General features: G+C 49.1%; 1 protein-coding gene across 18 annotated transcripts in view; it reads right to left on the bottom strand.

Moving 5' to 3' along the window:
• The window catches only part of NCOR2 (nuclear receptor corepressor 2), a 355,660-nt gene that overhangs the window by 39,941 nt on the left and 288,770 nt on the right, over positions 1–26,949 (bottom strand). For 17 of the 18 annotated variants that reach the window (XM_028709377.2, XM_028709372.2, XM_028709364.2 and 14 more), the window contains 8 exons: positions 24,907–25,027; positions 23,159–23,387; positions 15,268–15,429; positions 11,182–11,318; positions 9,960–10,065; positions 9,640–9,744; positions 8,502–8,605; positions 2,789–2,939 (listed from right to left, as the gene is read on the bottom strand). In XM_028709377.2, coding sequence (XP_028565210.2) covers positions 2,789–2,939; positions 8,502–8,605; positions 9,640–9,744; positions 9,960–10,065; positions 11,182–11,318; positions 15,268–15,429; positions 23,159–23,387; positions 24,907–25,027 — 1,115 coding nt within the window. The remainder of the gene's footprint in view (positions 1–2,788; positions 2,940–8,501; positions 8,606–9,639; positions 9,745–9,959; positions 10,066–11,181; positions 11,319–15,267; positions 15,430–23,158; positions 23,388–24,906; positions 25,028–26,949) is intronic. The other variant, XM_077920869.1, reaches the window with a different exon arrangement.

A 26,949-nucleotide genomic window follows, 5' to 3' on the forward strand; every position in this document is an offset into this window, starting at 1 on the left:
GCTATTTGGGGGTCATAAAAATGAAATTTCTGCCCCAGTTGCCAATTCTTCCTGCTTTTAACAGGCTCAAGTCATGCAGTCAGAGTTTAAAGGAGCTGAGCTTTGAAACACGCGGGGTGTGTATGTGCATTCCTACATCCTGTCCTCAACAAACATCTGTGCTCCTCTTTTCTCCCTCTGCTCCCCAGCATGTTTATGGGAAAGGGGGGCAAAAAGAGAAAGAAAAGGATTTTGTAAACATTTCCCTTCCCCACAGAAGAGCTATTAGCAATAAGAATAACCAATCTTCTGCAATTCAGCTTACAGACGCTGTAAGCTTTTGCCTCATTAGAGCTCTTTTCTTGGCAAGTATCACTGTGGCATCAATGTGTTGACAGTGCTCCCCCCTTCCTGTCCACCAGAACTCAATCACAGATTTATTTATTTTTAAGCTTCTCGATTCGACACTTCCGTCCTTACAGACTTTGCTAAAATTCCAAAGAGGACTTTCAGATTTCAGTGTTTTTCTTTTTAAAAATCCAACTGAGATTTTCTTCCTCTGAAGAGCCAGTGTCCATGTGGCCCAACAGGCTGGTGTTACTCACCCTTGTTTCAGCAAAAACCACCCACCAGGAAAGATGCCTAAACTGTTTTTATCCATGTTGACTCTGCCAAGAGATTTTTGGGTAACTCTTGGCCAAGTCTTTTGTTCAACACTTGCTATCTGCTTGGGAAAAAGTTAAAAGGCAAGAAAGGAAGAGGAAGAAAAGATGCCTTATACATGATGCCAAGAATTGCCCTGAAAAGAGAGTGAGGCATACTTTAAATGCTTATCCACAATTACTTTGCCCTGCTCTTTCCAGGCAGAGGTCTTCACTTTCATGCTCCATGTCTGAGTGGTTGTGGGTTGGGTTTTGGTTTTTTGCCTGAGCTTTCTCCATGAAATCCCGCTCAAAGCTGAATCAGAGCAAATGTCAATTCAGGTTCTCTGTGGATAACTGTTTGCTCCGATTCAGCTTTAAAAAGTTGGTTTTTGCAGGGAAAGCTCTGGAGCAAAAGAAGAAAAAGGGGAAAAAATGCTCAGACATTATTAGGACCCTTGATAATCCTCTTCTCCAGGTGAGGAGACGAGCCCAGAGCAAAGGTCTAAAAGCCGACCCTTCTCCTTTGGCAGCCAACATGGCAGTGCTGTTCACATGGCCTGGCTTTAGCTCTGTAGCAAAGACAAGTGGAGGCAGATGGAAAAATGTTACTGGGAAAGGAAGCCATCCATTCGGAGTGATGTGTAACTTATAGGCATGGTGCAGCTGCTGATTTGTGAGAGAGATGCAGAAGGGCATATGGGGCAACACAGATTAGGATCTGGCTCTTACCTCTCAACTGTGATCAGCACAAAAAGCGATGCAGTCCATTAAAACAGATATTCACGAAATCACAGTTGCATCTTGCCACGCTGCCAGGGCAGGCAAGGCACGTGACATCACACACCACTGCCAATCTGCATATTCTGCAGCCCTTGCACTCGCACTGTTGGGCCCAAAATATGGCCTGCAAGGTTTATCCCATTCATCGAGTATTCTGCCAACTGGGGCAAATATTCGTTCACTGCCCTGGCTTCACTCTGACCAGAACTATACTTGCCTCTGGCTCTTGTAAAGGACTTCCATTAGGCATGACCTTACAAGGCCTGTCAGCAGGTTTATAGGGAAGCAGGCAATCCTGCTATGCCTGGTTACCACAGGACTGTTCTCTCTACCTTTTGCAGCTTAATGGAAGCATGCGAAAGAAGTGGGCAGGAGAGGTTCCCGTGGCCCATCTGCCCCAGCACTGCAGCCTGCTAGGTGAGGTTTGATTAATTCCCTCTGCTGCTTCTGACCTGCTGGGCTCCTTTGTGGTCTGCTTCAAAATACAGTCAAAGAGGAAAGAGGCAGGAAATACACATGCTCAAATGACTGCTAAGCTTTCTGAAAACAAAGCCATGTAGGCACACTAGGCCCCAAAGGTTTCTCTCCCGTCCTTGGAAGGGGCTTCTCTGTGATGGGTATGTCAATAGGTTCTCCAAAGAAACACATTGTTCTGATTCAGAGATAACACTAAACCACAACAATAGCCTTATGAGCAGATTGGAAACAATCTCTCCCTGGTTTAAATGAAATACAGTCTGTTGATATGTCTGAACCGGGAAATGTGGTTAGTCTCTAAACCATGGTGTATTGAAATAAGTTGGGATTGGAAACCATGGTTTGATCTTGGTTTGTTTGAATAAACAATACTTTAAAAAACGCCAGTTTGTCTTTGCCAGATATACTGACAAACCAGTGTGGTGAGAGCCAGTGTGGTGTAGTGGTTAAGAGCGGTAGATTCGTAATCTGGCGAACCGGGTTCGCGTCTCTGCTCCTCCACATGCAGCTGCTGGGTGACCTTGGGCCAGTCACACTTCTCTGAAGTCTCTCAGCCCCGCTGACCTCACAGAGTGTTTGTTGTGAGGAAGGAAGGGAAAGGAGAATGTTAGCCGCTTTGAGACTTCTTCGGGTAGTGATAAAGCGGGATGTCAAATCCAAACCAAAGTTATAATTTTAACTGGAAGCAGAAACTTCCAATCTCCTCTTATAGCACTAGTTGAGGGAGAAGGGAGGGTTTGAGCAAGAAACTCAAGCACACCTTGGTGTTGTGTCTGAGCTGGGCTGATATTACTAACCCCTTTGCCACTCCTATATAACATATTCTGCCTCATTTTCAAGGGATGCTACTGGCTCCGTCATTCAAAGCCTTCTCTCACAAGTGGTGCCAGAGAGGAATTTTGACTCACCATCGTAGGTCAGGACATGTCCCTTCTTCCCCTCGTAAATGACGTGTCCCTTGGGCAAGGCGTCCTCTCTCACTTTCTCCGCTCTGCTGGGGCTGTCTTCTCCGATTATCCTGGTAATGGTTCCTTTGTACAGCACTTCGGCTGGGGTACCCTTGGAAAGAGACCAAGATCCATATTTAACAGTGTCATAAACAATTAAGGCAGAAGCAGAGTGGGAATATGAGCGTGCGCGCAGATGAACACACTGTTCCAACAGGCAAGCTGGACAAAGGGGAGAAAGACAAGCAAACTCCATCCTGCAATGCCACTTGCTGTCACAACCAATAGATATGTACAGCTTAATTATTGATGGGCACAATAACTGTGGCCTGAGTTTTGTCCAGGACAGTGGGGGGTGGGGGTGGCGAAGTCAAGTGTTTCATCTTAGGTTGCTGGGAAGAGATAAGGTGAGAGGAAGATGGAAATGACAGGCACCACAATTCAAGAAGATGGTGCAAGCCTGAGACCTGGTACGGTAGACTTTCTGTATGTGAAGCTGAAATGGATGCCAACACCCACGCACACCCACACCTCTCCAGGTTTCTTTGATTTCTTCCTTCTCCCTGCACTGACCCTGAACTTCTGTATTGTAGAAAGGGACCAGTGGGGATTTATGCCTTTGTGCATTTCAAAAATCAGCTTCCATTAGTCATAGTTGGGACACACCTTTGAATATGTAGAAGCAAATGCCTCTTAAAAGAGGAATCTGCTGTGTGATAAGTCAGATAAGACTGGAGGCTATCTCCTCCAGTCGTTCTCAACCTGGTGCCATCCAGATACTTTGAACTACAAATCTCATCAGCTGCAGCCACCTTCCCAGTCTGGGTGCCTGAGAGCCTTTTGTCTGAGTTGCTGAGAGTAAAATCTGGGCCATGGGATATGCAAAGAATGTGCTCTACCACTGAGTTCTAATCCTACCCACTGCCAGCCACAATTTGCACAGGAGTAGAGGAGTTGTGCTTAGAGGAAGTTCTCCTGAGGCCCACCTTCCCTAGCAATTATTGATTTGGGGAAAGGAATAAAAGGACCACACAGAACCATAGAATTGCAGAGCTGGCCCAAGGGGGGCACAGGTGAAAAACACATAAATGGGGGGCAACGGCACGAGACTAGGGGGCCACAGTGGGAAGTGAGAAGTGAAGAAAACACAGAAGTAACTGAGAAAAGAAAACAGAAAAGAAAACAGAAAACAGAGAAGTGAAGAAAATAGAAAACAGAGTAGAGTGAAGAGAAAGTGACCGTGCATCCCAGTGGATGGAGCGCCACGCGCACTTTGCAGCAACGTCCCTTCCTCTTCCTTCTCCCTCTCATTTCGCACTCCATGCTGCCTGCATCTCCTTTGTCACGGGCAAGGTGTGTGGGTGCAGCAGGGTTAGTGGGGGGGGGGAGAGGCTGTTTCTTTGTGCAAGTATTACTGTGAAAGGAGGTGATCTTGTCCTCACAGCAATATAACCAGATATAAAGAAGCCTTTTTTCTTGTCAGCAAGCACAAGGGTCACATTGACTGAGAAATCAATTTTGATGTAATTGTATTTTGCATACATTATAAAAATTATAAATAAAATATGTTCTATTTACAAACAAAACATTTCTACCGGTAGGACAGGGGGCCACAGGAAGGAAACAAGGTCAGAAAGGGGTCACGGTTGGAAAAGGGTTAAGAAACACTGATCTAGTCCAGCCCCCTGCAATGCAGGAATCTTTTGCCCCCCAGTGTGGGGCTCAAACCCATGAGATTAAGTCTCATGATCTACCGATGTATTCTAGAAAAATATTTGCTTGTTTATTTAAAAGCATTTCTATATCGCTTAATATCTCTAATGAGTGCATAGTCTAAAATACAAACAGTATATAATTAAAACAGAACCACAACCTTAAACCAGTAACACAGCAATATAAAAACTCATAAAACCATACAGAAGTGAATAAAGCAGAAATCATAAGACTCAATCATGTAAAAACAGGGTTGAATCTTATCTAAAGATACTTGTGGCTGTTGCAGAAGGAAGGACATTCCACAAAGACACCCCTTGCTTCCCAGACACAGATTTGAGATCACACCTTGCCCTCTTCAGGCATCAAATCTAGGTAAGTGAAGACTACCAGAATGCAATCTTATGTATAAGTGGCATTTGTTTGGGGGGGGGGCAGCAGTTAGGCCACGTATTTTAATCCTACCCCTCCTTGATTCAGGAAGACATATCAGGTGAGCGGATTGCTGAGCTACTGGGATGGTTGCTTGGAGAACATACAAAGAACTTTACAAAGAACTGATGGCTCCAGGGGGTAAGGCTAAAGGAATGGAGATCGGAAAGAGATGAACAATGCCCCGCCAGGACTCAAGACACAGAACCAGAAAGAAGCAATCAAGAATATCGTGATCCAGCTCTTAACACATCGCTGAAGGTTGCTCTGAGAGCTTCCCTGTTCAATGTAAATGGAGTGCGCTGTTCCTGCGCAAGAGGCACAACGGCGCTGTTTTCAGTACCACGCCTGTTAGCCCAGCTTGACTGAAAACATTTGGTGGCAGCTTTCTACACCTTCAGCTGAACTTCCCCTTTACAGCAGATGTGCTCAGAGGGGATTTGAAAAGAGAGGGGTGGCAGATGGCTGTGGAGAACACAGCTCACCTTTAAGCATCTGCATTCTGCACATGCGGCTTATGAATGGGTAGTATTGGCTGTCGCAGCCAAGCAACAAGAAACCATGATTAGCCCTGGAGGATGTTGGGTGGGTGTGCACACACACAGCACTGTGCGCAAGAGGGCACTGCCAATCTAAAGTCCTTCTGTGTAGGAAACAGTGTGCAAATGTACATAAATCACCATGTGTATTAAGTGCCTAACACAAAGCCTTTCATTACATGGACATGTGATATATATGTATCGGGAAGTTGGAAGCACAATGGGGGCTTCATTTCACCCAACAAAATATACATGTGCCTGCAAAATAAGCACAGAAAATGTTCAGTGAAGGAATTCTATTGCATTAAGGTGCTGTAGCAAAGCATTAAGTGCTGCAGAAAAGATTAGCAACCACCTTCAACTCCAACTTGGGATGCACAGTAATTTGCTACTCCCCCCCCCCCTCCAGCAGCTGAAGTAGCAGAGAGAAAGATAATGGAGGGGGGAGCTACCAAGAGAGGGGGAGAATGACAGAAAGAGACAGAGAGAGGACTGGCAGGCATCCCAAGCTGAGTAGAACTGTTAAAGACTGCCTCAAGGCAGGGAGCCAGCGAGTGTGCTTAGCCCAAACCAGCATCGTGAATGTCAGCACCTTGCAAGTGACGTCTAAGCATCCATTAAAGGATCAGTTCTGAGCCCCAGATGTACCCCCCCACACACACTCCTGCAAAGGCAGAGTTGTTCTACATGGGACAGAAATCCTCCATCCTTGGTCAGCCCATTGAGTTTGAGGAAGTAAGATATGATCAATAGGATTTAAAACTGAATGCAAATCTTAATGGTTGGGGTGTGACATTGGCAATTTAAGAACCAGTAGGTGTGAATGATTAATGCGGGTGGCGCTGTGGGTTAAACCACAGAGCCTAGGACTTGCCGATCAGAAGGTCGGCGGTTCAAATCCCCGCGACGGGGTGAGCTCTCGTTGCTTGGTCCCTGCTCCTGCCAACCTAGCAGTTTGAAAGCACGTCAAAGTGCAAGTAGATAAATAGGTACTGCTCCGGTGGGAAGGTAAATGCCGTTTCCATGCACTGCTCTGGTTTCACCAGAAGCGGCTTAGTCATGCTGGCCACATGACCCGGAAGCTCCCCCAGCCAGTAAAGCGAGATGAGCGCCGCAACCCCAGAGTTGTCTGCGACTGGACTTAACTGTTAGGGGTCCTTTACCTTTTAGGTGTGAACGATTAAGGGGTTAAAGCACTTCAACTGCTATAGTTTTGAGCTGATGCGCAGTTTTCAGTATTTTTTAAAACCAGCATTAGACTAAAAGGAAGCCAACCTCAGCCATTATTATTTGCCTCTGCCGTCTTCTGCAACCCAGTGCCCTCCGCTTGTTTTGGGCAGCAGCTTCACCCCTGCTAGCAAGCTCATCAGAAGAGCCGAGGGGCACCTGGTTTGAGGAGGCGGAGCGAGTGCAGTTCTGGATCTCCCAGTGACAGGCCTTCTAGCGGCAGCTGAGCTCTTATTTATCCTTCCCAGATAAGGAGCCCAAAGTGAGGGCAGAGGAATCCAGAGTGTTTATAAAGCAGCTTTATAGATCTGAACACCAGCCAGCGAAAAATCTCTAAGGGAAACGGATTCTCTCTGCTCGGTTTCCAGATAAAGCAATAACTCAGCAGCCCAAAGTGATCACCCACTTGGCAGGGATTCTGCTGCCGGAGATGACGGATGGCAGTCGGATCTCTCTGGGGTGTGTGTGTGTGTGTGTGTGTGTGTGTGTGTGTCCGAGGGACAACGCCTGGAAGAAGACCCAACCCATTTGGCAGCCCACTCTGTTTCCCTTGCCTACTAAATGATACACTGATTTGGGGAGAGAGGTTTTAGGAGCCGCCAAGCCTTTACCCACATTAGCGGCAGACCAAAGCCAGAGAGCCGTGAAAGAATGGCTCGTTGCCCACCTTGTTCCTTTTGCATTTCCTCACAGAGCCTAGTCTACTTCTCATGCTAACAAGGCAGGGGTGGACCCGGGAGTAGGTGGGGGCCTGTTACACGCATTGTTCTCTTTCTGTGCCAATTCAGAATGTCAGTATTTCAATAAATCAGAGAGGGAGGGCAGAGCCTGGTACAAGTAACTGGTTATCATTTGTGCTGCTCAAGTTGCACCTCTCCAGAACATAAATGAAACTTTATAAGGAATAATAAAAAGAAGACCCAGGTCCACTTCAGTAAGTCACTGTGAGGTTTATAATTGCAACATGGGGAAAAATATATTTACACATGCACTTCCAAGGAATAACAATTCCTAGAATATCAATATTGCTAGTAAAAATTATGTAATTAAAAACTGAAATAAATTATTTTATCAAGTTGTAAACTGCCTTGGGTGTTTCACATGGAGAAAGGTGGGAGAGATTTATTTATTTTAGTCATTTACATGCCACCCAACAATAGAAGTTCACAGGGCAGTTTATAACAAGACTGTAGTTTGAGCCAGTCCTACTTAGGACACAACCTGCTAATGTTCCTTTTCATGAAGACGCTCCGAAGAATGGAACTTCATCCTATGCCTAATCCAAGCATCTGGTTTGGGCCACAAATAGATGCATTTACCCTCCGATGGCACGAGAGAAGCAGAGCTTCCAGCCAAGAAAGCATTGCTCCGAAGCTTATGGGGCAAGAGTGCACCAAGTTAAATGTTGCAGTTAGAACGATTGTGGGGTGCCCCTCTTGACACATCCACCTCCCTGCCCTGCGCCCTTCAGCAAGGTTGATGCCTTGGTAGTGAAGCACTTTGTTCTATCAGGCTTCTCAAGCCTTTTCACATTGGGCTGGACTAGATGACCCTCAGGGTTTCCATCTCCCATGTGTTGTTCAGCCTTGACCTGGGCCCCTTGGGCTCCGCAGCCTCTCTGCACAAACTGAGAAATGCACTCAAGTACACAGGTCTCCCTGGTGGAGAGGGGAGGTGGACAAGCACTTTCTCAGGGAAGCTTGCCTCCTGAGGAAGTTCCAACCCAATTTCCACTGACCCCTGGAAGCAGAGAAGAGACCTACGTGTGTGATGGATCCTCGATACGTGATGGGAGACTCCGATGGCGGCCGTGGGCTTGGCGTGCCTTTCGTGATGCTGCCTCCCGACAACGAGCCCAGGGATGTTCCTGCAGGATACAACCATGTCAAAAATGCCGCCAGCCTGGAGGAAGCCCAGGCACTGCAAATGAAGGCGCTGGCGGATAGGGGGGTGCTTTTAGACAGGGGTGGGGAAACTTTCCCCAGTTTTTCCTAAGGGCCGCATCAGCACCTGGGCAACCTCCTGAGGGCCACATGCCAGCAGTGGGCGTGGCCAGAAGTAAAAAGGGGCAGGGCAATGGGTGTAAATTTCTGGTTTCTACACACCCTTCTCTGCTCTCCTGTTCAGGCAACCAAGACTTCAAGGGCCCATTCTAGACATGTGAATACACTCAGGGGAATGAAGCAGAGGCAGTGAGGGGGGTGGCCTGGAGAGGACAGGGGCCTGGAGAGCTGCAACTGGCCCCCAAGCCTGAGATCCCCTGGCCCCACCCCTGCTTTTAACATGTGCCAGTTTCTAGAGCACTTCTGGACACGGTCAGAGGTGACATTTAGGAAGAAACAACTTAGCCATGGACATTTCCCTATTTGAACTCTTCTGTTGCACGCAGGCAAGGCCACTGTTGGTCCAGTATGCCAGACAGAAACAGCGTCCGCCCAGCTGTATAAGCCATGCAAACAGCTCCTTGGAGCAGCAAGGTTTTCAGGGACACTGAAGAAACATTGGGAAGGACTGCAGCTCAGTGGGGAAGTGTCTATCTGCTTTGCATGCAGAAGGTCCCCAGTTCACGCCCAGCATCTCCAGGCAGGCAGGGCAAGGCTCTGGCCTGAAATCCTGGAGAGCTGCTGGTTTTATTCTGTATTTTTATGTTGTAAACCACTCTGGGATCTTTGGATGAAAGCTGGTATACAAATAATAGCAATAATGATGATGATGATGATGATGATGTTCTAATTCAGCATAAGGCGGCCTCCCATGTTTCCAAGAATCCTGTGCAACGCCATCAAAAATGCTGGGATGCAACTCTCAAGACTGCACATGGCAGCTTCAGAGAGGGACGCTGCAAGTGACACCCCCGCCCAGGGAATAAGAACCTCAGACGGCACAGTGCCACTGCCTCACCCCGAAGGACGGAGTTCTCCTGCGACGTCTGCACAACTAAGCTTTCTGGTTGGCCAGCCTGGCTCCGCGGAGAGAGCTGCTCCTGCTTCACTCCGGGGAAAGGCACTAGAAAACATTAACATATCATGCAGCCTTGTTACAGTGCCAGAACAGGGGTGGACTGGGGGTGGGGGCAGCTGTCAGGCTGCTTCCTGCCGTAATTTCTCAATATTCATTGACTGTGAAGTCTCTCTTCCAGCTGCCAGCTGTGGCTCTGGTGCCGACGGCTGCATGCCCCACCCCTGCAGTCCAACGGAATGGGGAATATTATGGGGTCTTACCCAGCTTCTTGGGGTCCACGGTCAGAGGAAGGCCCATGCCGATGGAGCCAATGGGGACTTTTGCATGCTCAGAGCTGAATGGAGTGTGGAGCTGGATAGGCACCCCCTGAAAAGCACATCAAAGGGTGTTGTTACAGGGGAACAAGAGCAACAGGTGCAAGTACCAAAGTGGCTCTGCTGCCACACCTTCTGAAATAAGTCATTACTGCTGCAGTTTGATATTTCATTCATGGAAAGAGGGTGCTAGGTTCTGCACAGAGACAATGGAGGACTGATGGGACAAGGATTGAGGGCAAGGATAAAGCTTGATAAAGCCAACCACATGAAACAGTCCAGGTAGCCTTTAGTTTATACTACTGTTTGCACAAGCATTTCCCCACATGGGTTTCGCACAAGCATTTCCCCAATGGGTTTCGGTGGACCATTTAAGGCTTATTCACACCTTTCCTCCACTCTTTGCAGGCACGCTCCACAATACAAAGCTACAGGTCAATGAGCCTTTTTTGCTCTGGAGTTTTTCCCATTAAAATTTGCTCTTTAAGGCTCATTTGGAGCAAACAAACATGGAAAACCCAAATTGATGTTTGTTCCAATTCAGCTTTAAAAAATGGGTTTTTGTGGGGAACCCTTGGTGCAAAAAACCCAAAACAGAATAAAAACGCCTGGACATGGAGCATTAATAGCACAGACCTCTGCCTGGGAAAAGCGGGAAATGTGATTGCATTCTGCAGGATTCAAACTGCAGTACAATAAAATGCAATCTAAACAATAAAAGAAGTAGAAAACACACAATTAAAGATCAATGAGAATGTTTAATGAATGCGCTGCTTCTTGTTTTCCGTCACAAATTGACAGACACACTGCAGACCTCCTAAAGGAACCTCATGGACAAGTGTTGGTCTGGGAAGCACAATGTGGGGGAAAACCTCCCCCGCCCCCACTTCTACTTTTAATCCATATTCCTAAATGCAACCAAGGATGTAAATACATGGCAACAATGTCTGTCCAGATTCATGCTAGCCTCCCTTGGTCTCTCCCTCCTTCCCATCCCTGTTGCTTTCCTCACTGTCTGTTTCACAGATGACACTAAGTCTCTTACACCACCACCCCTCCCCTGCTGATACTCTTTGTCTGGGAGAATCTATAAAGATCAGAGCTGCCATGAAAGGACCTGCCTAGCAAAAGGAATGTCTTCCACATGCCCTGACACCTGAGCCTTTACCTGGGAAATAGAGCCAAGGGGCCTTTCAAGAACAGAAGGATGCTTGGTAGAGATGAGAGGGGGAGGGTTGGAGATGGCGGACAATCTCTGGAAGCCCGGCCGAGAACCTTCATGCATGTTTAAGGAGATTGAGTGACCTGCATACAAAAATAAATAAATAAATAAGCAAGGAAAAGAGCAAGAGGCATTTATACTTTCGAATTTTATTTTTAAAGAAAGACTGCTTCACTTGTTGTCTCAAGCTTCCAGTTGTGGGGGGGGGGGGTGTCTGTATGTGTGATGATACTAGCTCAGCTGGTTAGAGTGTGGTGCTGATAACGCCACGGTTGCAGGTTTGATCCCCATAAGGGGCAACTGCAGTGAGAGTCATTGTAGACAATACTGTACTAGACAGATTAATGGTCTGACCTGGTACAAGGCAGCTTCCCAAGTTCCTAGTGCTGCCGCCATGGGGCCTCGTGTCTACGAGCACTGAGTTTCCAAGAACGGTGGGACAGAATATCTCTCATGGAAAGCTCATAAGCAACAGATTATGAAAACTCCTTTCCAAGGGGGCTCATGGTGGCAACTGCTACCTGCATCAGGTTGTTCACACCAGCAAAGCAAGCCCACTTCAGAGTGCAAGGGCCTCAAGGACCCCTCTCCCCATATGAACCAACATCTGAGGCTCTTCTTTGTGTGCCTCCTCTGCAAGAGGTCCGGAGGATGACAACACAAGAACAAGCCTTTTCTGTGGTGGCTCACCACTTGTGGAATGCTCTCCCCACTTGGTACCTTCATTATATACCTTTAGGTGTCAGGCAAAAAACATTCCTCTTCTCCCAGGCCTTTGGCTAACTAAATAATCCATGACTTTTAAACTGCATGTGTGTGTGGGGGGTGTAATTATTTTGTTTGTTGTTATGTTATAAATGTTTGTGTTTTTATAAAGTGTCCTGTGATCCTTGGATCACAGCAATAACCCAATACCCTTAGAATAGAATCATAGAATCATAGAGTTGGAAGAGACCACAAGGGCCATCGAGTCCAACCCCCTGCCAAGCAGGAAACACCATCAGAGCACTCCTGACATATGGTTGTCAAGCCTCTGCTTAAAGACCTCCAAAGACGGAGACTCCACCACACTCCTTGGCAGCAAATTCCACTGTCGAACAGCTCTTACTGTCAGGAAGTTCTTCCTAATGTTTAGGTGGAATCTTCTTTCTTGTAGTTTGGATCCATTGCTCCGTGTCCGCTTCTCTGGAGCAGCAGAAAACAACCTTTCTCCCTCCTCTATGTGACATCCTTTTATATATTTGAACATGGCTATCATATCACCCCTTAACCTCCTCTTCTCCAGGCTACACATGCCCAGCTCCCTTAGCCGTTCCTCATAAGGCATCGTTTCCAGGCCTTTGACCATTTTGGTTGCCCTCCTCTGGACACGTTCCAGTTTGTCAGTGTCCTTCTTGAACTGTGGTGCCCAGAACTGGACACAGTACTCCAGGTGAGGTCTGACCAGAGCAGAATACAGTGGCACTATTACTTCCCTTGATCTAGATGCTATACAGTGGTACCCCGCAAGACGAACGCCTCGCAAGACGGAAAACCCGCTAGACGAAAGGGTTTTCCGTTTTGGAGGCGCTTCGCAAGACGAAGTTCCCTATGGGCTTGCTTCGCAAGACGAAAGCCCATAGGGAAATTTCCGGGACAGCGGGGAAGCGCCTCCGCTGTCGCCCGCCAGCATTTTAAAAAGCCCCGGGACAGCGGGGGACTTCTCCGCTGTCCCGGTCGATCTTAAAATGCTGGCATGCGGGAGCGAAGCCTCCGCTGTCGCCCGCCAGCATTTTAAAAAGCCCCGGGACAGCGGGGGACTTCTCCGCTGTCGGGGCGATCTTAAAATGCTGGCGGGCGGGAGCGAAGCCTCCGCTGTCGCCCGCCAGCATTTTAAAAAGCCCCGGGACAGCGGGGGACTTCTCCGCTGTTCCGGGGCAATTTAAAAGCCCCAGACCATGCCCCGATGCCGGGCGGTGGGGCGGGAACGCCTCCCCCCGCCGCCCGCCATCAGGACCATGCCCCGATGCCGGTGGACGGGCGGGAACGCCTCCCCCCGCCGCCCGCCATCAGGACCATGCCCCGATGCCGGTGGACGGGCGGGAACGCCTCCCCCCGCCGCCCGCCATCGGGACCATGTCCCGATGCCGGGGGCGGGGCCGCGAAGCCTGGGCGCGCTGATCTCGGCGCGCCCAGGCTTCAGGATGCCGGCATCTCTCCGCAAGCAGCGGCAGCGCTGCCGCTTTTTGCGGAGAGGTCCGCGAAGCCTGGGCGCGCTGATCTCGGCGCGCCCAGGCTTCAGCATGCCGGCATCTCTCCACAAGCAGCGGCAGCGCTGCCGCTTTTTGCGGAGAGGTCCGCGAAGCCTGGGCGCGCTGATCTCGGCGCGCCCAGGCTTCAGCATGCCGGCATCTCTCCGCAAGCAGCGGCAGCGCTGCCGCTTTTTGCGGAGAGGTCCGCGAAGCCTGGGCGCGCTGATCTCGGCGCGCCCAGGCTTCCGCATGCCGGCAACTCTCCGCAAGCAGCGGCAGCCTGGGCGGACAGCTTTTGAAGGCAGGGGGGGAGCAAAGACTTTCGCCCCCCGCCGGCCTTCAGAAGAGGTCTTTGCTCCCCCCTGCCTGCCTTCCCGGGAGAGCGGAGAAACGCAGCGCGTCCTGGAGGGCTTTTGAATGCAGGCGGGGGGGCAAAGACTTTCGCCCCCCCCAGCCTTCAGAAGAGGTCTGAAGGCGGTTTCCCTAGGAACGCATTAATTGATTTTCAATGCATTCCTATGGGAAACCGTGCATCGCAAGACGAAAAACTCGCAAGAAGAAGAGACTTGCGGAACGAATTAATTTCGTCTTGCGAGGCACCACTGTACTCCTATTGATGCAGCCCAGAATTGCATTGGCTTTTTTAGCTGCCGCGTCACACTGTTGGCTCATGTCAAGTTTGTGGTCAACCAAGACTCCTAGATCCTTTTCACATGTACTGCTCTCAAGCCAGGTGTCACCCATCTTGTATTTGTGCCTCTCAGTTTTTTTGCCCAAGTGCAATACTTTACATTTCTCCCTGTTAAAGTTCATCTTGTTTGTTTTGGCCCAGTTCTCTAATCTGTCAAGGTCGTTTTGAAGTGTGATCCTGTCCTCTGGGGTGTTAGCCACCCCTCCCAGTTTGGTGTCATCTGCAAATTTGATCAGGATGCCCTTGAGTCCATCATCCAAGTCGTTGATAAAGATGTTGAATAAGACCGGGCTCAAGACAGAACCCTGTGGCACCCCACTAGTCACTCTTCTCCAGGATGAAGAGGAACCATTGATGAGCACCCTTTGGGTTCGGTCAGTCAGCCTTTAAAATGTTCTGTCTGAGGAGGTTACTGGTTTTTATTCTTGTTCTTATTATGTCTTTTTTATCTTGTGTTTTTATGGTGTGAACTGCCCTGAGATCTATGGATGAAGGGCAGTATATGTCAGGAGCGAGCCAGCAATAAATCACTCAGAGTAAGTGAAGTTAACTCTCTGTTAGAAGAAATCAGGATGCGCTCAGAGCTGTCAGGCCTAATGAGCACAGCAATTCTTCTCTGGCAGGTCTTGCCCCTATGAAGCACTTGTGGAGACTGAAGGTCCCTGCCTTCCCACAGCTGCCTAAGTTTCCTCATCTCCAGGGTTTTCCTAAGCAATCTGAGACTGGGCCTGCATGTCTGCCTTTGCTCCTCCTGCTTCATGCCTCTCTCTTGCAGCAGGAGGGGAAGAAACCCGTGCATCTTCACCAGCCTGACTCCCTCATCCCACAGTCGTGTTTCAGCTTCTGCCTCTGATTCTTGGCTATTCTCTGACACAGACCCTCCCAGCTCCCTAAGCTTCTGACACCTCTCTCCCACCCCCACCCCCTGCCACAGTCTTCTCCCTCTTCTCCCTGGGACCACTCACTGCCCACTAATCCCCAGGCTCTGAGCCTTCCTTCCTTGGGGGTTCTCTAGCTGCTGCCTCCCACCATTCCTCTGCATCCAGCCAGTACATGATAGTATACAAATTTAACAACAACGCAACGCAAACCTGATTGAACCTCTCTCACCTGGAGGATTATACTGAAACACGTGAGGCTCAGTGTGTGGAGAGGTTCGGATCAGATCCCTTGAACCTTGGTAGGGAAGCACCGGAGGCCAGCAGGTTGTGATGGAGGGCTCTCCAACCAGCTTTGGCCCCTCCGGGAGGGAGGTGAAATGCACTGGTTTCTCTGCAAGAGAAAACAAAGGGACAGCCAATCAGCAGTCAGAAAGGAACTCCAAGTAGACAAAACACTGGGTTTGGCCGCAGAACAACCATATGCAAATCCTCATTCAGCCATGATGCTCATTGAGTGACCTTGTGCGGCCAATCAGGCTCATTCACAAACACACACACACACACACACACACACACACTGGTCAAGTGATCTCTGCAAAATCAAGCAACAACTTCCAGGCGCAGAAGGGCCACTGTAGCAGCAAAGAGAGAGCCGTTCGTATTGCTATCCTGCATCGCTTGAAACGCAGTGCTTTGCAGTGGGACCTGAGCATATATGCAGCTATCAATCACAATTCAAAGAAATCAAGTTTCACACAAGTACATACGAACTGCAGCTAATTATTCTCTCTCAATCTAACCAATCTTGTAAAACCTTTGTGGGATGGTCTGAAGAGTTTTGAGTTACGAAAAGCTCAGTGGGGGCGGGGAGAATAACAACAATAGGCAACTCTCGTATGCTACAATCTGAAGGACACCTTGCGGAGGAAGAGCGGGTAGGAAAGGGTCTTATCTTATGGTGGCAACCAATCTCTGATGTACCCTCATCAGAAACTTTATTTATTTATTTGAGTCATTTATACCTTGTCCCTATTTAAGCCAAAGGGGCTCTCAAAGCAGTTTACAAAAAGACAAACAAACCCAAACTAGTTGCAAAACTAACTTGTTCAGTTCACAGTTCAGTTCAAGTTCATGCAAATTATTCTCTCTCCCCCCCCCCCAGCATTCAGAATGTTAAAAGCTACTGTGCTGAAGTATACATGTACTTAAGAAGGCTCAGAGTACATCAAAGCACACACACAGAGTGGAAGTTTAATTTATTTTCTCCAACAATTACGATTCTTAGCCTTAAAGGCCCAAAGACGCTAAAGACCAAAAAGCACATTTAAGAGAATGAAGACAAATGAGAAACTGTTCAAAGTTCTACCCCAAACCAAACTTAATTCACATTCAGTTTGCCAGGCGATAATGAAAACTACTCTCGGGTGCAGCTTGGATGTTTTTGAACTAATTCAGTGAACGCAATTAAACTGAACCTGTTCCTTCCAAGCACTGGGGGGGGGGGCAGAGGACATGGGACCCAGCTGTTGGGCTCCAGCGCCCTGCCAGCCAGCATGGCCAAATCAGGGGCGCTAGGAGCTGCGAGTCCAACAGCACCTGGAGGTCAGCAGCTTCCTGTTCCCTCTGCAAGGGCTGCTTCATCAGGCCTCTGCCCACCACACAGGCAAGGACCACAAGACAGCATGGCTGGGCTGAACATGGTTCTCCTGTCAGGAATGTACTCCTCCTACATACACAGTACACAACTGTTTAAGAACAAGCCTGATTAAACGTTACCCAAAGCTGATTCTATCTGCTGCTCTGCTTTTAAATCTGTTGCCTTTATTTGTTTCATTCTGGATTTATTTGTCTCTGCTGTTACTGCTAGCCCACCCTGATGGGTGTTTGCACTTAAGCAGGGACTATAAACCATTGAGTTAAAAATAAATAAACGAAGTTGCTTTTTTCCAGGTCAGAACATTGTGCCATCTAGCTCACTCTTGCCTACATTGGGGTGTGTGGGGACCTTTTTCGACTCGATGGTCACATTCCCTTGTCATCACCGGGGTGGGGGGCATATGCCAATGGCAGACATGGGCAGAGCAATGGACGTGACTTTTCCCTTTGTGCAGTAGGCTACATTCCAGCTGTCGAGCCTCTCCATCCTCTCTCCAGGCAAGCAAAAGGCATTGCCACAGAAGAACACACTCCAGCCAGGCAAGAAGATTGCAAGGAGGGTGAAGAGCAGGGCAGCGTGAGGCATGGCCTTGGGAGAAGGGGACCGGCTTGGGGAGAGGATGCAGGGCCAGAGAGAAGCCCGAGGAGCTGCATTTGGCCCACCCCAGCCTACCTGGCCCAGAGAGTTTCAGGCCAGGGTCCCTCCCAGACCTACCTGGAGATGCCAGGGATTGAATCTGGGACCTTCTGCATGCAAAACAGGTGCTTTACTACTGAGCTATGGCCGTCCCCAAAAGGAATGAGTGAACAAATTATCTGTTTGCCTTTAGTTATGTAAAAACAACTTTACTGAGAGGCCCAGAAGCCAACAAACAAATGCCCTTAAGGTCCTTCCAAGCACAACTAATATCTGAGACCAATGGAGAGATGAGGATTGCCAAGACCTTCACAGCACTTTATGTCTACGGAGGCAGGTCCCTCGAGAAAAGCAAAAGCCCAATAAAAAAGGAGCAGCATCCACTGTCCCTGTGAAAACTCGTACGAAGGGACTTGTGTGACTCTAAAGTCTGCTTTCACTTGCTCAAACTGCTAGTAATGCAGATGGGGACTGTTTGGAGTTACGCCAGAGGTGAGAGGGATACTGAGGGACTGAAAATGACCTGTTCAACCAAGGACTTTTTTGAGGGGGCAGCCTAGGGCCTCTGAGTGGGCCCTCACAGTGCCAGGGCTTCGACCCTGGAAAGAGCCAAGAGGGAGGTCTATGTGAAACACACACACACACCCCAATGCTTTGATGCGACACCAATGTCCGGACAGACAATGGAAGGAATGGGCATGGAAAATTCTCCCAGCCAAGCCTCACCATGTTCTGCTGGGAGGGGAGATGCAAAGCCATGGGGTTTACTGTCCTGAAATGCCTGTGTGTTATATAGGAATAGCTCCTCACGCTTCTCCCTGGAAAGCCTACCTCATACTTTTGAGAACCAGGAGACTAAATTGCATCCATGCCGCCACCCCCCCACTTTCTGGCTTTCATGATTTAAGATGTGAAACATGGTTTTTATCTGCACCTTCAAAGGATGGCATGAAGCAGATGGGAGACACGTCAGCATCAAAGGGTGAGGCTTGGAGGCCTCTGGCTCTTCAACGGCTTGTGCATATTTCCCTTGGTAATTCTCTGTGCTCCTCCCAGACTTCAACTCTCCCCTCACTGCACTCTCTTTGACTCTCCCACAGGGACAGCCAAGGCTACGCACGGAACCCGGGTGCAGGAATCGCAGCCCTTTGGAGGGCCTTTGCCACAAAGGGAAGTCGGCTGCCCCACAGCTAGCAAGGCGGAGGTACCTTGACAAAATGGGGAAGCAATACGCCAAAAAAAGATTTGTACAAAAGCTCGGCTATGGCCCCATGAATAGGGTGAGTGCGGGGCCACCGCTGTTCTTCAAAGAAACAGTTGGCATTTATTTAACACTTGTTTTGAATAGTTTTCTTTTTAATTTAGCAAGCCTGTGTTTGTCTCCACCTTCTGTAATCCAAGCAAAATATTTAGGGTTGCAGCCCATGTTGTTCCTACTCAGTAAACCCATTGAAATGAATGAACATGAGTAACTTGGGTCCATTAATTATACTAGGTCTGCTCTGAGTAGAACTTAGTTGGAGACAACTCTTGGCATTTCTACAGCACTTTATAGCCCACGAAGAGCTCCACATGCAGTGGGGTGAATCCTGAGATTGTCAGGCAAGGGAGAGTGAGGGGGGAGTGCCATGTGCAGGGGCAGCAAGGGCCCCACAACCAGTGATTGGATGTTTCATCCCTAGCTAGCAGGACCCGGGGTCAGGGGTGATGGGAGTTGTAGTCCAACAACAGCTGGGGACCCAAGTTTGAGAAACAATGCCCTGCACTATGGGTGTCTCCAAACTGTCAATACTTTGTGGGAGGGATTCAATCACACCGACATATTGGGACTTTAGGTTTGCAATTAAAACCAATTAAGAAGCATTCTGTTGCCCCTAGTGCAACAAATCCACTTTAAACATCCTGCAGGCCGATTGGGGTGGACCACTCTTTTGTTTTATGACAGCTTTGTAAATAAATAATAAGAAAAGCTCAATGAAGACTGGATGGCGCCTAAATTCTGTGTAAGCATTGTGCAAGCAAATTAGGATGAAGGCTTAATGAACGGGTTGTCTGGAGGAGTCTATGTCAGACCACTGGTCCACTTAGCCCAGAACATATTGGAAGTGGCTCTCCAGGGCAGCCTTCTCCAATAGGGTGCCCCCAGGGATGATGGGAGTTGGAGTCAGACAACGTCTGAAGGGCAGCAGGTTGACAAAGGCTGCTCCATGTTCTCAGGCAGAGACCTCTCCTTCCCAGCCTTGCAGCCCAAGATTCTTTCAGATGGAGATGTTGGGAGCTGAACCTGGAACCTCTTCCGTGAGAAGGGCTGTAGCTCAGTGGCAGAGCATCTGCAGGTCGGGCTGGGAATATTCCCTTCCTGAAACCCGGGAGTAGACCTGCCTTTCCAACCTTGGGTCCCCAGCTGATGTTGGACTACAATTCCCATCATCCCTGACGGCTGGCCCTTCTCACAAGGGATGGTGGAAGTTGTAGTCCAACGACAGCTGTGGATCCAAGGTTGAGAAAGGCTGGTCTAGACAATGCTGAGCAAGATGGCAGGCTGGGCTGACTCAAGGTAGGCCAGCCTCCTTTTTCCCCCTAAGAGCCAGCTCAGCTACTGAGCTTTAGATCGCTCGGCATAGAGTGCTGCTGCTGTTTCTCCCAAAGCAGCGGAAGTCGGGAAGCCTGTGCGGGAGCTGGGACAACATGTGCTTTTATTTCTATCACTGAGTGTCTGGCGCAATAGGTGGAAATGGCAAGGGAAATTCCTAATGGGAAACGGCAGAGGCCCAGAAAAAGTGCTGGATCCTGGTATAAGTCCACTGGCTGCAACATCCAACATACGTTATTTGCAATGGATCTTCAGCCTCATGCAAAGGAAAGACGTGTGCTGCGCATATCTGGAAAGCTATTCCACCCCCAGCTGAGGGTGGAAACGCTTTGAAGTCTAAAGTACGAATGCTTTATTTTGACCTCCTCCTGCCATGCTGCAACCTATATTAAAGGGGGGCTATAACTCAGGGTCTTTTTGATAGAGCAGCTCTTATCCCCAGAAAGAGAGTTACTATTACCGTTTATCAAGGCCCTGGAAATTGGAGCAAGAGAGACATCGTTTATACTATCCGTCATCCAAATGCATGCTCTTGGCTTTCAACTGGCCCTCAAAAGGCCAAGCTAAAAAGGGTGGCTAAATCAATAGGAAACATATTGCTAGCTCCAAAGCTGCCAAGAGAAAAGGAAAGAAAAAGGCAACAACCCCACATTCGCACACTCTTCCTCTTCCCTCCCCTCCAACCCCTTGCTCTCGCCTCCTCTGCTTGGCTTCTCCATACAAAAACAAAAAGCAAAACGCAGGGAGAGGAAAAAAACGGGAACCATCTGAGGGAGAAATGAGAGCCAAATGGGCAGCGCTCCCGTCCGCCAAACCAGAAAAAGGCCTTCATGCCAGAGGAGGAGGAGGAGGCGGCGGCGGCAGTGTGTGTGCAAATGCTTTGGCTAGAGCAGCTCCTAGCTGACAATGGTTCAGCCAAAAGACCTGCAGGACAGGGAACCCCTCACTCAGGTCGTGACGGTGCACTCTTAAAAGCCTGGCCAACAAAGCCGCTCTGGATGTTTGGGCCTCCAGAGCAGTAAAAAAAAGCAGTTTAGCTGGCTCTGTTCTTCATGGGTGGGAGTGGAAGAGATCCCTCCTCCCGCCACCATATTTGACTTTTTTGGGGGGCGAAATCCTCCCATCCAACCTGGGAGAAATGAAACAATGAACTCCCATTGCCTGAAAGTACAGTCCCTTTGCCAAGACAGCATGTGCCCTCCTGTGTAAGGATGACGCATCTCATTACCTTACAGCTCTGGTTTAAGGAACTTCATTCTCCGTATGCAATTCCCTCCCCGCCAGAAAAAGGGTATTCTAAATTCTTTAAGAAGGGAATGAGAACAAGAAAATTGGCGGGGGGAGAGACCATGTAAAACTAAACAGGACTGCACTTGCTGATTTAGTATATGGCATTTGTCTTGCTTTTGTGTCTCATCGCATCTGTCTGTCCCTGCATTATCTGGAATCAGTTGAGATTCCTGCATTCCAGGGGATTGGTCTAGATGACAATCAGAGTCTCTTCCAACTCTTCAATTCTACTAGAGGGATAAAAGAACTAATGACATACTGGTTGAGGTCAAATGCAAGGAACAGCACCAGGTAAGGGTCAAGGACATGAGCAGGGTGAGAAAGTCCTGGCTAGTAGAATGTGTTTGCACCAGGTAAGTAAGTGCAGTTTGCATGACATCTTGGGTGGAGTCCCCTGTTAGTGCTCCTTTCCTGAGTTTTCTTGTGTTGAAAGTTCTTCATTTAAAATGGGTCTCACTTCCCCAGATATTATGTCTCAACAGACCTAGGAAACATGGCCAACCAAGACCCAGCCAGACCGTTAGTCCAGCTGGCTCAGCATTGTTTACACTGACTTCTCCAGGGCTTCAGGTGGGTTCTCTCCCTGCCCTACCTGGAGATGCTGGTAATTGAACCTGGGACCTTCTGCATGCAAAGCAGAAGCTCTGCCAGGGAGCTACACTCCGTCCCAGTTAGACACCCCAAGGAATGCGGCCCATCTCCCTGCAGAAGCAGGTTCAGCAAGAAGAGCACCTGGCCTGCGTGGAGGAGGACTCAGCTGCAAACCTCAGCACCTCCACTTTAAAGGGCATGCAAAGACTTTTGCTTGAGATTTCTCAGCCGAGGGGGGCTGGGCCAACTCCACTGCTGAGGCTCAGAGACCAGCAGTTTTTGGCTCTTCTGTCTCTTTCCACCTTGTGACTAAGTTTTATTAGTTTTATTTTTCTTACTGCAGAACTGGATAAAAAATTATTTAAATAAATCAGCCTTGGAAAGTGGCAGACTGGCAAGCGGTCCAACTCAGTATAGGGCAGCTTCATGTGCAAGCTGGAGGCCTCCCTGCTGGCGAATCTTCTCATAAGTAAACACTTCACATGGCAGGATGGAGTGCCTACTGACAAGGACTTCCTCTGCTACTCACATTCCCCCCCCCCCCAACATGATTGTGTCCCTAAAGATAATATATCATAGCTCAGGGGTGGAACATCCACTTTGAATGCAGAAGGTTCAATCCTTGGCATCTCCAAACAGAATTGGAGATCTTGGAGAGCTGCTGCCGGTCAGTGTAGGCAATGCTGATCTAGAGGCAGCAATGGTCTGACTCAGTATAAGGCAATGTCCGTATGCAAAAAGGCAGAGGCCCAGTAAGCTCCACTCTCTCTTAGCACAGAAGGGAGCCACCCAGCAGCGGAAGGATTCTTAGACATGCATTATGAGGTGACCAATGGCAGTGCCTCCTCAAGTGTTTTGCCAATCAATACCAGGGAGGCACAGAGAAGGGAAGAAAGCTACAAACTGCCCATTAGGTGCCCTAGCCATTTCCACCGTGAATGCAGCAGAGAATCTTTTACAGGAAGCCTTGCCCTTCCAGTCAGGGCATTAGCATTGATTCTCCAAGAAATAATGTCTCCAGCTGAACGCTAAAAGCCTTCTGAAGGCAGTGGGGAGTAGCTCACCCCACAGCCCTGGCCCTGCTCCAGGTCTCCTTGCCCCGCTTCCAAACGCAACAGCCGGGGACATTAATAAGAGGGATCTCCCGCCTCTTGGCATTTGATCAGGGCAGAGCGAGACACGATGTTCCCTCTAATTAGCCATGCCTGCCTGACTCTGTGGAGAGAGAGACAGAGAAAAAGGGAGGCAGAGAAAGCTTCCAAAGAGCCCATGAGGTTGGCATGGGGGGCTAATCTCCACCCTCCCCTGCACTTCTGTGACCACTGCCTCCCCGGACCCCAAACACCCACACACCTTCTTTATCAACCACAGCTGGGCTCCTGCTCTGGGCCCTGGGACTGCTGCTCAGCGGGGGCTCCTTTTCAGCTTGCTGCAGCTGCAGCTGCTTACTCTGTGCAGAGTCCTCGTGGGCAGATTCGTGGACCATGGTGATTTGCTGCTGGTAAAGGGCCAAAGCGTGATGAGGCACCTGAGACTTCAGGCTTCCGCTCTGCAGCACTCCCTCCTGTAAACCTTCTGAAATCTGCAGGGAAGGGAAGAAGGGAAAAAGTGGATGAATCATGCCATTTGCAGCTGGTGTGTACAAACACACACATGCATGCACACTCCATGGGGTATGAATGAATGCCACACTTCTGCAGAGAGGTTTTAAAAAGCCAGTTCATCCTCACTGAGCCCCTGACTTTTCCCTCCTTCTGGGGAACAGGAAAGAGAAACTGGAACAACATGGGAATCATTTTTAAACCAAGGGCCTCATTTCCCTCTGGGAGCCACATGCTGGGGTGAGCAGGGCCAGAGGCAAAAGTGGCCAGGGCAATGAATATGACTCTTACCTTTCTACAGCGGGCGACATTCCAGCCATGCAAATGTCAGAGGTTTAGAACTACACTTGTCTCTCCCCATCTCGTCAAACAAGAGGCATTGGCATAGTTAAGTGAAGGGCTGGGGCAGGGAAAGATCGGCACCCTGCAAGACTTGATTTCTGCATCTGTGTGTGCCTGATTCAGCTGGTGCAAAATGCTGTAACTGCACTGTTGGTAGGGGCAGACTACCACCAGCACAGAACATCACTGTTTAAAAGCTTGCATTGGGTGCCATATGCTACTGAGTTACTGTAAGTTCAAGAGTCTCATATTAATTTCCAATGCCCTTGTAAACAACTTGGGTCCAGGATATCAAGGACCTCCTGGTCCCTTATATCCCAACCTGATCCCTGCTATCTCTGGGGTAGTCTCTGCTAGTGGTCCCCCGTGGCTCAGATGCACGTCTCGTAACTGCTAGGAGATGTGCATTAACTGTAGCGGGCTGAAGCCTATGGAATGAGCCAAACTGAGATGAGACGGGCATCCTTTTTGCTGAACTTCAGGTACATGACTAGGACTTTCTTGTTCCAGCAAACATTTTGAGGTAGTATTTGGTTCTATGAAAAATATTTATTTTTTATTGTCCTATTTTCTGTGGTTTGATTTTATGTATGCCACTTAGAAATAGGAATGATTAAGCTATACAGTGGTACCTCAGGTTAAGTACTTAATTTGTTCCAGAGGCCTGTTCTTAACCTGAAACTGTTCTTAACCTGAAGCACCACTTTAGCTAATGGGGCCTCCTGCTGCTGCTGCGCGATTTCTGTTCTCATCCTGAAGCAAAGTTCTTAACCTGAAGCACTATTTCTGGGTTAGCGGAGTCTGTAACCTGAAGCGTATGTAACCCAAGGTACGACTGTATATAAATGTCTTACATTGAAAAATAAGCGTTCAAGAGCCAGAACGGAGAGACTTGGAGGGTCAGAGCCAGCTCCTCGGCCTGAGGTTCCCCAGCTCTGAACTGTGTGATAAAACCTGCTGATTGCCTGACTAAAAGCACAGCAAACGGCAGGTGCCCTTCAGCCTTGGGGCTAACTCATTGTCACTTGGGGGAGCTGAATGGTCCATGCAAATTATTCCTACCAAGCACACCCTCTCCTCAAATCCCTGGGTTTAAACACAGCGGGAGCAAAATGTTTTGAGGAAGGTGCTGGAGCTGGTTTGGGAGCCACTACTCACAATGGGCGGGATGGCAGCAGCTCTTTGCTTCAGCTGTTTCAAGTCCAGCGGCTTCTGAGGCGAGGAGCTGAGCCGGGTGTCATTAGTTGCGTTGAGGAGGCTGGGCCGGGAAGAGATCAGCCTACGTGGAAACACAAAGCACTGCAGTTAAGAACGGCTACTGTTATGTCAGGAATCCTATGCCAGGGATAGGGAAACCGTGACCCTACAGATGCACCCCACAGTCTGTTTTCAAAGCAAGCAATCAGTTCAGGGATCAGAGATGGATAATCTGTATCTCTGTACATGATTCTGTATAACAATTCGTCTCACCCCTGACCGTTGGTCATGATGGCTGAGGATTAAGGGAGCCAGAGTCCAAAGACACCTGGAGGCATTACACTGGCTACCCCTGATCTAGACCAATCCCAAGAGCAGCCTTCTGCACCTGCTCCACCTCCATCTGCCAACCACCTTCCAGGTGTCCATGTGCACATTGTGATATTTCTGTTGGGAAGCTGGTAAAATGCAAGCTAGATATTGGTACAGTTCGGTGGATTTGCAGCTGGCTGATTGACTGCACCTAAAAAGTACTTACCAGCAGCTTCTTGTCAACCTGAACATGTGGTGCCCCATGGTTCTGTCCCGGGCCTGATGCTGCAAAGCTGCTCTAGAAATGACTGACTAGAGGAGCAGAGGAGTTACTGAGTTGCTGATATCTTAAGCCAACAGAAACAGGATCCAAGATGATACTGACAGAACAGAGAACTTGGCCAAAATGAACAAAATGAATGCCAGCAGAGATTAAATGTAAATTTTTGCATTTAGGTAGGAAGAACAGCAGTAGACGTGTCAGTAGACCACAAGCTAAACATGAGGCAGCAGTACAATGTGGCAGCAAAAAGGGCCACTTGCTTGCCTTGCCAGCCCCTGTGCCCAGATGCAGCTGTGCTGGTGCCATCGCTTACCTACCCAGTTCTTCAGAGCAGGTGGCACAATGAGTCAGTGTGTCTGACTGTTAGCCAGAAGGCTGGTGGTTTGAGCTCACCCAGGGATGACTGTGGACAGGATTCTTGCATTGCTGTGGGTTGGACTAGAGGACGCTCGTGGTTGCTTCCAACTCTACAATTCTATGATTCTATCACCTGCCCATACCTCACTCTGAGTAAAGGAAGAGGCTGATACCCTTTTCCAGGATATAACTGCTCTGTATGGGTAAGCAGGACTCCCACCTCGCCTCTTCCATCCCAAGGAAGAGGAGCACGGCAGTGGAATCCAGGGAAGGTGTCAATCAACCATGAGGGCTGGAAGAACCAAGGTCAGAAGGGGAGGGTGGTACTCTTGTTGCCAGGAACAGACCATCACCCCTGACACAGTGAGCGGCTGCAGGCTCAGCAGTCTCGCAAGGCACAAGGGTCTTGCAAGCAAGCTTGCCTTGCCCCACCTCTCAAAGCTTGGCTTGTGGGAATTGGGACAACTCTGTTGGTTCCACGCAGTTCTAAACTCCTTGCCCTGATCTAGGACTCTGCAAGGCTGGCCTGTTGCCTCCAGCTTGATTGGTCTCACCTTTCCCATCACCTCGTCTGTGTGTAAAGGCTACTGTGAGTCTGTGCTGCTGAGTCTGTACCTCCAGTGCTGCCTCAAGAGCTCTTCCTCCCTATCAGGTAAGAGCCTCTGTCATCAGTTTCGGAGCAGCCATCAGGCAACCTGGAGACAAAGTCCTTGAGGAAAGCCTGAAGGCGTTGGGAATGTTTAGTCCTGTTTAGTCCTGAGGACTGATGATAAAGGGGCACACGTATATCAAAGCCATCTTCAAATATGTACAGTACTGTACAATATGTTATACAGTGGTTCCACTCCTTCCTCCTGGGCCATGTCCAGAAAGTGGTGTTGGGGGATGAGTGTTCAGAACCCTGGGCTCTAACTTATGGGGTGCCTCAGGGGTGCCTTCCATCCTCTCCCCCATGCTTTCTATCTATATCATGGGTAGGCAAACTAAGGCCCGGGGGCCGGATCCGGCCCAATCACCTTCTAAATCCAACCCTTGGATGGCCCGGGAATCAG

This window comes from Podarcis muralis, chromosome 16, assembly GCF_964188315.1.
Source record: "Podarcis muralis chromosome 16, rPodMur119.hap1.1, whole genome shotgun sequence".
Classification (NCBI taxonomy): Eukaryota; Metazoa; Chordata; class Lepidosauria; order Squamata; family Lacertidae; genus Podarcis; species Podarcis muralis.